The 13,047-nt window shown below is 34.4% G+C and overlaps 1 protein-coding gene across 4 annotated transcripts; it reads left to right on the top strand.

Moving 5' to 3' along the window:
- The first annotated feature begins 2,912 nt into the window (after window positions 1-2,912).
- LOC110644139 (tetraspanin-18) lies at window positions 2,913-8,346 on the top strand. Of its 4 annotated transcripts, none has more exons than XM_058145797.1 (8): window positions 2,913-3,054; window positions 4,073-4,144; window positions 4,242-5,239; window positions 5,388-5,569; window positions 6,372-6,471; window positions 6,786-6,866; window positions 7,242-7,301; window positions 7,971-8,346. In XM_058145797.1, exons 3-8 carry the CDS (start codon window positions 5,144-5,146, stop codon window positions 8,214-8,216), a joined length of 765 nt encoding a protein of 254 aa, XP_058001780.1. In that variant the 5' UTR covers window positions 2,913-3,054; window positions 4,073-4,144; window positions 4,242-5,143; the 3' UTR covers window positions 8,217-8,346. The 4 variants fall into 4 exon arrangements, with proteins under 4 accessions (XP_058001780.1, XP_058001779.1, XP_058001782.1 ...); XM_058145796.1 differs by having other exon boundaries at window positions 7,242-7,346; XM_058145799.1 differs by having other exon boundaries at window positions 4,242-5,292; window positions 7,242-7,346.
- The last annotated feature ends 4,701 nt before the right edge of the window (window positions 8,347-13,047 follow it).

Raw genomic sequence — 13,047 nt, 5'->3', positions numbered from 1 at the left:
AGTTCAATGCCTTTTGGGCGACTATCATACTGGCCTAAAGTGCTTACTTCCCATTGACATTAGTCAACAAGGTGTCTACATCAGTGTTATTGGAAGCCATATAACTATGATGTATTATTATGGTTTTGCCAATTGTTAGAATTATGACTCAAAATCTTAGTGAAAATTGAAAAGACCTTTTTCTAATTTGAGTGAGAGACATTCCTCAACATGATAGAGGCACATTTTCTATATAGAGTAGAACTCTTATTTTAGTATTATTTCTAAATTGAGTGGAACTCTAAATCATATTAGAATTGAGGGAATTATCAGTATAAATAGGAGAAAGTATAAATAGGAGAATGACAAAAAAGGTTATTTTGTTTTCAGCTCATGGAGTGAGGCTGTGGCCCATTGTAGAGAGGGATTTTGTCAATTGTTGAAGATTTGGCTCTACCCATTGACGAGGGGCACTTACCCATTGCAGTGGGGAGAGACTTCAACCTAAGGTGCAAAAAGGACATAGAATTCGAGAGGAAGGAATTCTTGTCCATTAATGAGAGGGCTCTAAGACACCCTTTGTGGTGTAGTAGTTAAATTAGTAAGTATATTGGGTTATGTCTGGAGGAGACTAAGAGGACTAATTAATATATTTATTATGAGCAGTTATGTAGTATGGGTTCTTTTGGGTGTAATTGGGTTTATGGGTAGTATAATTTTGAGCTTGTAATTGATGATTTATTATTGTTGATAGTGGAAGATGGCTTGCCCGTGGATGTAGCTTTATGTGGAGAGGGTGAACCATGTAAATATTATTGATGTTTTATATGTTTACTTTATTTATTTACAGTTTACACGTTTCCGCAGTACATAACAAATTGGTATCAAAGCATGAGTATGATCTTGGTGAGTTTGGTTGAAGGTGGAGCTACTGCGACATGCGGAAAGTCGCACATGCAGCAATGGTGATGGTGGAGAGATGAAATTAAGGTTGAGCCCTTGATGCGAAATCAAGATTGTTGATAGCGCAAAAATCTTTTGAAGAAAGAAGCAAGTTACATCCAAGATTAAGATTGGAGAGATTGATAATTTGAAGGGTTCAAGCTCAAGCATGGAGATGTGATGATTGAAGTCGCCCAAGAATTTGAGGTATGCAATGGTTTATAGATTTTGAGTCAAGGTGGATATTGTTAGAATTATGATTCAAAATCCTAGTGAAATTTAAATTGACATTTTCTTAATTTGAGTGGGAAAAATATTTCTCAACAAGATAGATGAATATTTCCTATATAGAGTAGAACTCTTATTTTAGTATTATTCCTAATTTGAGTGGGACTCCAAATCATATTAGAATTGAGGGAATTAACAGTATAAATAGGAGAATGACGGAAAAAGTTATTTGGTTTTCAGCTTATGGAGTGAGTCTGTGGCCCATTGTAAAGAGGGGTTTTGCCAATTGTTGAGAATTTGACTCTACCTATTGATGAGGGATACTTACCCATTGCAGTGGAGAGAGGCTTCGGCTTAAGGTGGAGAAAGGACAAAATTTAAGAGGATGAAATTCTAGTCCTTTATTGAGAAGGTTCTTGCCTATGTAGTTGAAAACACCCTTTCTAGTGAAGTAATTAAAATAGTAAGTATATTGGATTATGTCTAGAGGAGACTGAGAGGACTAACTAATATATTTACTATGAGCAGTTATGTAGTATGGGTTCTCTTGGGTGTAATTGGGTTTATAGGTAGTATAGTTTTGAGCTTGTAATTGATGCTTTATTATTGTTGATAGTGGAAGATGGCTTGCCCGTGGATGTAGTTTTTTGTAGATAGGGTGAACCACGTAAATATTGATGTTTTGTATGTTTATTTTATTTCTTTGCAGTTTACACGCTTTCGCAGTGCACAACACTTATCTTATGTTGCAATGGCATGTCTTTACTATTATTTGTTTAATGGCATATGTTTCCTTTATCACTTTCCCCTTTTAATAATTATTTAAGGTCTTATTTAATTTTCCATCCCTAGTTCCCTTTCGTCTTAGAGTTCTTCAATCAAGAGTTGATTCCCTTATGTTAATAATCTTGTTATCTGAATTCTCTAGAAAAGCCATGGACACATGCTATGTTTGGAAGGTTTATTGAAAGTATAAATAAGGTGCTCAGGTGAAATTGAGGATACAGAGTAATCATTGACAATAATAAAGTCTATTTCACTTTGACTCTATGAATCCACACTCTATTCCCACCCCCTGCCCCTTCCTCTTCCAGCCTGAGAAGAAAGAGACCAATCTTTATGCTATGCTCATTTTTTCTTTGTATGTTTTGTTTGCTTTAAATGTTGTCTTGGATTAACCTATGAATCTCAGAACGTGATCTTTTCACCTTGTCTAATGAGCTTGTCAAACCTTCTTAATTTTTTTAAAATATGCGGATGCTATTTGTGAGTTCAATAAAATTCTGTTGTATATTTAACAAGGCTAAGCAATATCATCAGAAATATCCACAATATGAGCAGATACTAAAGAAGAATGAACAGATGTATGCCTTGCTAGCATTTTGTCTTTCGCTTTGCCCCCAAGTAAAGCTTGTTGAGGAAACTGTGTATTCTCAACTGAGGGAGAAGTATGGGGAAAGATGATTAGAATGCAAAGATATGATGATGAAGCATTTGTTATTTATGATGAGCTTTTCTCATATGCATGCCCTAAGTTCATTATATCCTCAGTATCAAGTTTGTGTTTGCTCTTGAGCTTATTAGGGGAATGAAATTCCTCTGTTCTTTTTAGTTTTTACCTTTCCTCTTTAATGATGCGGGTGCTAAACTAACCCATTCTGACATGATTATTTGATATTGGCCAGCTTTCTCCATCCCTTTTCATCCCTATATGCATGCATGAATATGATGTACTAATGCTGTTTATTTTTCACAGGATGCTTACCGATTACAGTTGAAGCTATTTCTCTATGAAGTGAAGCAGCAACAGTTGTTATCAGGTGTCCGGACCTTCTTGAAGGTGTATTCAACCATATCCATTGCAAAGCTTGCCAATTACATGGAGGCAGATGAACCCACTCTAAGGTGAGAACTTTTACTTTTTTCTCTTAGATAATTTGTTTACTGTATGATATTTTAATGTGCTGTTTTATTATAGGACTATCTTGATGGTGTACAAACACAAGACTCATGCTATTTATTTTGAGGGAAAGATCCTCTCTAATGCTGATGTGGATTTCTACATTCATGATGTATGTTATTTTCTGGGTTATTAGTTGCTATCTTGTTTATGGAAGACTTGCTTTAGATTTTATTTGAGAATTCACATTATGCCAAACATTTATGCATAGTTTCTTTGCTTTTCTTTTCTTTTCTAAATTTAAAGATTCTATTTGAAAAATTCATATATTGCACATTCAAGTTGTCAATTGTATGATTTGTCCACAGTTTTGGTAATTTTGATTAACGCACCTGATTTGTGTCATTTGATGTCTGAATTAAATTGAATTGAATCATGTGATCAGAATCATTGATTGTTTAATTCTAACAATTATGCATTAATGTTTACCATATTGTTTTTGGAAAACTTGCTTAAGGTTCAGTTGCAGTTCTTGTGTCTGTGTTAAATGGGTATATATCTGCGACTCTTTAGACTCTGTCAAGTTGATTGACTTGTTCATGTGTCTAATCAACATTAGCATACAAAACCCACAGCATTGCAGTATCTACTGAGAAAATGGTAGTTTTTGATAGTTTGATTGGCCGAGTCCTTTATCTTGCATGATATGCCCGTGTTTTTAAGATAGTATTTTAGTGAGCTACAAAAATATGGTGAGTTGCTCTTCTTCTTCTTCTTCTTCCTCTTCCTCTTCTTTTCCCTTTTTTTTTTTCCTTTTTTTTTTTTCTTTTTCTGGGTGTATGATCATGCTATGTGTGATTCTGTACTTATACTGGTCTTAATGTTGGAAATATACGGATTAAGAATAATACATCCAAATAAAATATAAGATAGGTTACTTTCGAGAAATTGATGGCATAGTGTGTTTACTAGTTTAGATCCTTGCAGGATCTGTCTTGTAGTGACCATTTCTTTTTTCTTCAGGACATGATTCATGTAATTGAATCAAAACCATCGAAGCTGTATGGTAATTACTTTTTGTGGCAAATTGTCAAGGTATTCATTTTCTTTTTCAAAAGACTTTCTACTTTGTCACACTTGCTAAATATGTAGAAAAGATGTTACATGGTTTCCTTTTCCCATTTTGGTACAGCTTGAAGGGATGATAAATGATATGGATCGGATAAAGCTGGACTGAGGCCTTTTAACTTTCTAGAAGTTGACCCCCTTGGCAGGAATTTTGTTTTATATCATCATTTTCCTGCATATTATTTTTGAATTAGAGCAACTTGGTTAGCTTTGAAATGTAATTTTCTTGTACTCTGCTGATAGAGATAGTAATGTATTTGGAATGCTGTATGCTAGGCTTTGTGCTGAAAAGAAAAGTTATTGTAACAATATATATAAATTAAAAAAAAATCATCCACTTTTGTATTTTTTAAAATCGCAGATTGATTTGGCAGAGTGCTCAAGTGCACGCATGCATTATGACTGGTGGGTGTACCAACCGAGACTACAACAACAATTAAGCCCTAATCCTGAACTAGGGGTGTGCCAACCGAGACTAAGATAATGTTGGGGATACATTTATTCTTTGCTGGCTCTTGATTGTTATGCTTTGCTCCTTGACTAGTTTTGAACAATAGAATGGATAATGTTCTTATGAGGTTGGGATTCTGCTGTTATCTGTCTGCATCAAGAACCAACCCTGAACGTTAGCAGGAGCTTGTTGCTGAGGTTTAAAAGCAAACGTCCTCCAGGCCATCCTACGGGAACTAATTGTGTGATGAATGGTTTTAACATTTTGGCTTTCAAATACTGGAATTTTTGGATAGGAAATCTTGCGAGAGTCTGCTTCCATCCATATGTTACCGTTTTATTATTTTGTCAAACTGTTAATTTGTACTGAATAGAATACTAATCATGTGAAAAATGAAGTCTTAATTAAAAAGAAAATATTTATTGATGTTGATGTTAATGGTCCTTGGGCAATCAGACGTCAATCATTTGGTGTTTTGTACTTTGAATGTTAGGTCTTCTTAGGCTTTTGGCGTTATGTACACGTTTTCTGCTTTTTTGCATCTGTCTTTCAACGCATGTAGGGGTCGTCCTGTCTCTCAGCACACCTCAGGAGCATCTCCACTAGAATTGGTATCTCTCTCTCAGCACACACAACCCTACCACCGAAACCCCACACTAAAGCAGTAAAGCACACTGGCACTTCATTTCAAATGGAGTGTAAGCTTGGAGGGAGATTATTTATATGCATACTAACATTGACTTCCGTACCTCAACACAGGTTACACCAAGATTAGCAATGGTCAGGTGCCCGAGATGTAGCTTGCACAACTCAATAAAGTTATTGAACCTGATAATGGTCTTCTTTGCAATTGGAATAATCATCTACTCCCTCTGGCTTGACAAGAAGTGGCATCAATTTTTTTCTGAGCTACATCCTGCCTCACCTCCGCCAAAACCTTGGTAAATTTTCCATCTCTGCTTATTATTACTCACTGAACACACCCATTTCTTGAAGCATATATGACATCACCTAGGATCATTTCTCTCTTTCTAACCTGTGTATGCAAATATAATCTTTTGCTCTAAGTCCCATGTTTTCTTCTGCTATTTGTATGCATAATCTAATATATGGTTTTTAGTTTTCATTTTTATTACAATTCTTTTAGGTGGTAGTTTCAGTCTGGTATTTCTGCTTGTAATATATGATTAAATAATACCATAGTGTATGTATTACGCATGTGTAGTATGAAGGTGTCAAATGCTGTCTTTGTCAATCATAGGATTATATTATTTTATTTCTTCATGTCTTTGTCCCACTCTTGAATTTGGTGGTCCATTTTCTTGTATGTTAGATAGCTTCCATAACTCAGTTTCCTCACAGAAGTACAATTAGAAATTGCACATGAAATTTTCATACACAGATGCTTCGATAGCCTAATACCTTGCAATTTTCTTGTTATTGATATTTAGTTCCCTTGCTGGTCTGGAAAACAAAACAAACCAAAATTTATAGCAGACAAAACTGAACTGAATTAGAGAAAAATCGAATTGAACCATACTAAATCGGTTCAGTTTGATTTATCGATTTGAGCTTCAACTTGGTTTATTTTGGACTCATTTCAGACTTAATTTTAGACCTAACAACAATTAATTAAACCGAATTTCCGAACTAAATAGGTTTGGTTGGTGTTTTTTGGTTTAAACCAAAATCTGCTTAACCCTAAATATCAGTGCATATTATTGCTTCTCTTTTACATTGCAGGTTTATATATACATGTTCAGGTGTGGGAATTGCTGTCTGCTTGAGCACCCTATGTGGTTATATGGCAGTTAATTCTATCAGCAATTACACTATTTGTTCTGTATCCTTTCCAGTACTGAGCCTAATATATCTCATTAATATATCTACATTTTTTTAATAGAAAAGTACAAAATAAAAGAGTGCTTTTTTAAATCCTATAATTTTCAATGAAGCTGCTTTTCTCATTTTTGTCTGCAATAAAAGGAATATGCTTGTAATTGTTTTCTCGAGAAAATACATCAAAAGAAATGTATAATGGAGCCTAAATTACTTTTCTTTTGGAATTTATATATATATATATATATATATATACCTGTTTCACCATTTGATCATTCATCAAATGAAATATTCCTTGACCTAGTTTTTACTTTCCAGTATATTTTCATTGGCTGCTGCCTTCTTTTCCTTGAAGTGGCTGTTATTGTCATAGTTTTCTTCAAGATGGATCTGTTAGCGGTACGCTTGCTTGACATTGTCCAATGCATGGGTATTTGGGATTCTTTTAGCAATAAAAATCATCAGAAAAATTAACTTGAAATTAATCTTTTACAATAACCAGAAGTTTTTCTTCATATAATTAAGTAATCAGTAAAAGAAACATATAATTTGCTTGATCTTTTAGGCCAATCTTCCACAAGCAGTTAAGAATTGTCCAATTATACTTTCTTTTTTCAAATTTTCTTATGAATAATCTATATGGGGTCCTGAACCCATTTTTATATCTCAAGATTCCCAGCTGATCACTGTAAGTTGCTTATTTTGTGAAATTACTTTTCAATTTAACCTCAATTCTTAACCATTGCTTCTCTATTTTGTTTCCTCCTGTAACAGCAAATTGCTTCAAGTATTGATGAGTGCCATAAAAAGATTGAGAGTTTCCTGAGATTCCATGTGAGGCTAAGTCGCGTGATTGTATTGTTGATTTCAGCAGCACAGGTTATTTAATTTTAATTTCTTATAAGATATAAGAAGGCATAGATATATCAATACTGTCACAGTTTCTCTATTAAGAAATTGGAACAAAGGTATAAAGAAGTTGATATTAGCTTTCTGTTTATGCTTTGGCCCGTGGTTAATTTTCTGTGCATGGTGGAATTTCTGCCATGCTGGTATACAGTTTTGCTAGAAATAAAGACACCCTATAGGTTATGGTTTGAGGGATAAGGCTACAGAAACATTTGTGACTTAGAGGTCACGAGTTCGAGCTACAGAAACATTCTCTCTGCAAAGCAGGGATAAGGCTAAGTGCATGAATCCTCTCTAGAACCCATAGGTGTGAGATATTTTGTGCATAGGGTCACCCCTTATTGGTTATGGTTTGTGTTTTGGCACTAGATATTAGTGGATGACTTTTTACTTTCTTTCATTCTTTTTGACATACTTATAAAACACCTTTCAGATATCTTCACAAAAATATGACAAATTTATGACCAACATGTCAAATTTACCTTAAGAATCATTTTAAATTGGTTTTAATCAACGTTTTAAAGATGTTTTCTGGGTTTGTTTTCTATTCAGGAAAAAAGAAAACTTATATTTTGGTGCTAAACCATTTTGCAGATGAATGCTGTTGCTCTTTCTGTGATTTTTTGGGCAGCACGAATGGAGTCGAGAATAGATTTCAATCAATCAAATGCAACTCGTTTCACTCAATCCTTTTTGGTGCCTAACTTCCCTGAATCAGAAACCTCAAGACAATCCTTTACAAGATATGAAATTTTACCACAACAGATTGAACAAGGAGCTCTATTGTCATATATTCGTAAAATAAGAGAGCGATTTCAAAGAAGAAACAATACCCATTAATCTCTCTCTCTCTCTCTAGTGTGTATGCAGAATGAGTCTGTAATGTTAGAACTTAGAATAGATGTTTGAGAGGCTGAAGAAAAAACCTTGAATAATTTTTTACTTCAAACAAGCACAATTGAAGTACTAATCAAGTGCAATCAATCAGGATGTGGTTAGTAAATGACTAAATTATTTACAATATGTTGGAGAAAAGAGCTTTTTTCGAAGAAGAAAGCAGAATATCTGAATTTTTTTTTGAAAGGAAGATCTGATTTTCATAACTAGCTTTAACATATTTATACAACAAATTAAACTAAAGTTTGTTTACCAAACTTCCATGATTTAAGGAGGTAACTCCAGCTCAAAATAAGCTCCTCCATACCTTTATAACAACTTCATAACTTAACTAAGATATGAAAGATTACAAGCATTAAAATGTAACAAAATATCGTAGCACTTGCATCATCTTCTGAACAAAATAGGAGTAGTAGCTTTTTCAATCTTCAACACTCCTCCTTGATGCAAGTGTGGCCACAAACACCAACGCTTGATCTCAAGAATTCAAATATCTGTTTTTGAAGTGCCTTAGTAAATATTTCTGCAGCTTGATCTTCAGCACTGCAGTATTCACAGCTTCTGCCCACAAGATCTTTAGCAAATTCTTCTTAAACATGACACATCTGGCCATATTCTTCATAGACCTTTTTTTCCATTCAATCACACCATTTGCTGGGGTGTGTAAGTGACAGTAAACTAATGAATGCCTGCCTTTGAAGATATTCCTTGAACTGATTTCAAGTGAGTTCATTTCCATTGTCAGATTAAGTCTCAATTGTGGCTTTGAACTTCAAGAACATGCTAAAAGCTTCTGATTTTTGCTTGAGGAAATGGATCCAATGGCATCTAGTAAAGTCATCAAGAAACAGAAGAAAATATTTGCTGCCAAATGCTCATTGAACCACATACATCAATATGGATGAATTCTAATTTTGCAGACGCTCTCTAAGTTGGAAAAGGTGATTGACTAAGTTTACCAAATTGACAAGCCTCACAAACACTGGTGTTCACAACTACAAGTGGCAAACCAACATCTAGATCTTTGCTTTGAAGTGATTTCAATGATTTGAGATTTGTATGACCAAATCTCTTGTGCCACAAACAAATGTCTTCTTTAATACTGAGATGGGTTTCAATCTCAGTTGTTTTCCAATCTGTCTTCTTTAATAATGAGATAGGTTTCAATCTCAGTTGTTTTCCAATCTAAAGGAAAGCTTATTCTCTTTATTTTGATTGAGAACATCTTCATACCAGTAGGATCATTGATTTCAAAGGTCCTATCTTTAAACACTAGTGTCCAATTTTTATCTAACAGTTGACCAATTGAAAGTATACTTTGATTGATCTCAGAAACATAAAGAACATCTGAAATAATCTTTGTACTTGAAGAAGTTTACACAGCTACAACTCCTTTGCCTTTGACATCAACAAGTCTTCCATCTCCAATTTTGACTTTTGAAGAGTAACTAGTGTCCAGGCCCTCAAAACTCTTAAAGCTTGCTGTCATGTGATGAGTGCAGCCACTGTCAATTAGCCACACATCTTCAGCTTTAATTGAAACATCATATTTTTTAATTTTTGCAGCAGCAAACAACTCTTCATGACTTTCTGAGTTTTCAGTGGCTTGTGCAGGCTGAGCTTGTGGATGCAGGTTTTGATTTACTGTGCACACCTTCTCAATGTGACCAAATTATCTGCAGGTCTTACACTAAGCTTCATGCCTATACCAATAATAATTCTCACTATGGTGTTTTTTTTTTTTTTTTTTTTTAAAGCAAGGACAAGGTGGATATTTATCTTGTGAAAAGTTTTTGCCTTTCCTTCTGGCATTCTTGTTGTTACTGTCCTTCTTATTAGCTTATTGGTTCTTTGATCCTCCTTCATGTGATCTTGATTTTTGAGCCACAACAAGTGCTTGCTCTCCAATACTCTCTTCTTCTCTAAATGCTCTTCTCTTCTCAACAACTTGTAAAGCATTTGAAAGCTCAGTTAAGGATATTTGAGATGTGTTCCAAGAGTCTTCAAGAGAAGAAAGTTTTACTTCATATTTTTCAGGAAGAGTTAGTGTAACATTTTCCACAATCCTTTTCTCTTCCAACTCTTCTCCCAACAACCTGATTTGATTTACTACCTTCATAACTCTGTCAACATAATCCTTCACCTTCTTAGTGTCCTTCATCCTTAATAGCTCAAACTCTTTTCTCAAATTAAACACTTGCATCTGTCTTGTTTTGTTAGATCCTTGAAACTCTATCTTTAACTCCTTCCAAGCTTCATGTGTTGTCTCACATGCCATGATCATGGTAAAGATAGGATCTGCAATAGCTACATGGATATAAGATAGGGCCTTTGGAGCTTTAGCAACTTCTTCTTCATTTTGCCTTATCTAATTCAAAGTTGGATTCTGTCGTAGTGGAGGAGGTGTTCTGTTTTCCTCTACATACTGCCACAGTCCAAGAATTTTGACACAAGCTCTCATTTTGACAGCCCAAAAATGGTAATTTTCACCATTGAAGTGAGGTAGTGACAGAGAGGTACTACTGGAAGCCATTGGAAGTGAAGAATAATAATAAAAAACTAAGTGTTTTGTGGTTAGTTTGGTGGTTTTCTCACTAGTCTTCTCTCAAACACTCATATAGTCCCTCAAGATCAAGATTGCTCTGATACCACTTATTGGAGAAAAGAGCTTTTTTCTGAGAAGAAAACAGAATATTTGCAATTTTTTTTGAAAGGAAGATCTAATATTCATTACTAGCTTTAACATATTTATACAATAAATTAAACTAAAGTTTGTTTACCAAACTTCCATGATTTAAGAAAGTTTGTCTTCCAAACTCCAGCTCAAAATAAGCTCCTCCATACCTTTATAACAACTTAATAACTTAACTAAGATATGAAAAATTACAAGCATTAAAATGTAACAAAATATCCTAGCACTTGCATCATCTTTTGAACAAAATAGCAGTAACTTTTTCAATCTTCAACACAATAACTCTCTTTTCATCCTTAATGGCAACAATTCAATAAAAGAATCCATTTCAGAATTCAAAACTGAGCATGAAGAAGTCAAAAGAGTTGAGATCAAAACGGAATTCTCCAATTTTGATGCTGAGATGGCAACCACTCATCTCTTCCCTCTCATCCTCAATCTCATGGTTATGATTCTGCAAAAGTTTAATAGACTTGGGATAGATAAGAGACAAGGAGGAGAGTGAGGGAAATTGGGAGAGAGAGAAACAAAGAGAGAGAGAGAGATATAAAAAGGGTTTGGCTATTATGAACTTAGCTTATATGAGAATAAGTTTAAATAAAGGTAGGAATAAATATTTGTATTTAGATATTGTTATTTATATATATAACTCGATACAAATATTTAATTTAATAGTTGTTAAGGTTATTCTTATTTGATTTTATATTAGAAATATTTAAATAAAAATAAAGAGATGCAGGGAGAAACAAAAACACAGAGAGCGTGGAACAAAGAAAAAAAAATTGAGAGAGAAAGCTATATATAGAGAGAGAAAAAAAAGAGAGACATGATATAAAAAGTTTTACTAGCATAATATTTTATTTAAATTAAATGAAAGGTTTAATATATAAATTTTATCAAATTTTAAAGATTAAATATATTTTTTAAAAATAAATAAATAAATAAAATAAGCAATAATGTCTAATTTAGTCTAGTCTTAAAAATTGAACTCTACGGGTTGAGTCAACCAAGCACAGTCCCAAGCTTCCATGGATCAGAACTGAATAACAAGAGGGGCTAGAGAAGATCCCAGGCAGGAAGGTTCTCTCTATATGTTTGGAGTAAAATACAACAGTAATTGGGAAATCGACACCCTTGATTCAAGATCGGAATGACCAAAGATCATGCTGAAGATCGTGCCTGCAATCAAGCACTCTAATCAAGGTGCATGCCATTACATACAAATTAGACAAAGGAAAAAGCTTCAACCGGAATTTATGGTGATTGTCCCTCATCCTTGCATAAATAAGTTTCAAGGGTTGACTCAAGCATGTCGTTAAATTGATTGAAAAGGTTTCCCTTCATAATCTCTGATAAGGAACTCAATTATTGACTTGAGCGTTGGAGTGGCTATTTGATAGCCACCGGGCCTCACTTTTCTCTTTGGTTTCAAACAACCTAGGAACCCAACTTCTATCTAGGACCCAAGGAGTCACAACAACATCAGTTGGCGCCATCTGTGGGAAACACCATCGACTGTTTCTTTGATATTTTCTCTCTTTTTAAAGTTTTTGTTCCTGTGTTTTTCTAGGTTCTTATTTCTTATTTTCCATTATCTTTAATGGTTGAAACATGTTCAAATATAGGTAAAATCCCTTTAGATATCTCGGGTAACAATATAGGCACACTCAAGGGGGCAGGAGACTTGTAAATTATTACCCCAACCCAAGGGATCCAGCCGATAGGAACATCTGACCCCTCACAAGACCCAGTGTTCTTAAAGATTAAAGAAATGGAGGACATGTTGAAATCATTGAAAAAAGAGTGTGAATAAAGCACTAAAAGCAGCATGCTGACCACCCTAGTAATGCTACCACCAGTGGTTATAACACCATTTTGGGAACCCTTAAGGAGGCCAAATCTAACAGTACCAAAGGCAAAGCAAAGAGAGAACACCCAAGTAAAAAGCAATCTAACTCTAAAGAAAGTGCATTAAGCCGAAAGATTGCTAGAGCAAAAAAAAAAAGTATCAAAAGCACCCTTGGGATGATGACTACAGGATAGGTGATGGATCACCACTAGGAGATGAGATTCTATCCCCCT

Source organism: Hevea brasiliensis, chromosome 4 (genome assembly GCF_030052815.1).
Source record: "Hevea brasiliensis isolate MT/VB/25A 57/8 chromosome 4, ASM3005281v1, whole genome shotgun sequence".
NCBI lineage: Eukaryota > Viridiplantae > Streptophyta > Magnoliopsida > Malpighiales > Euphorbiaceae > Hevea > Hevea brasiliensis.
This window is presented reverse-complemented; position numbering and strand designations above follow the sequence as displayed.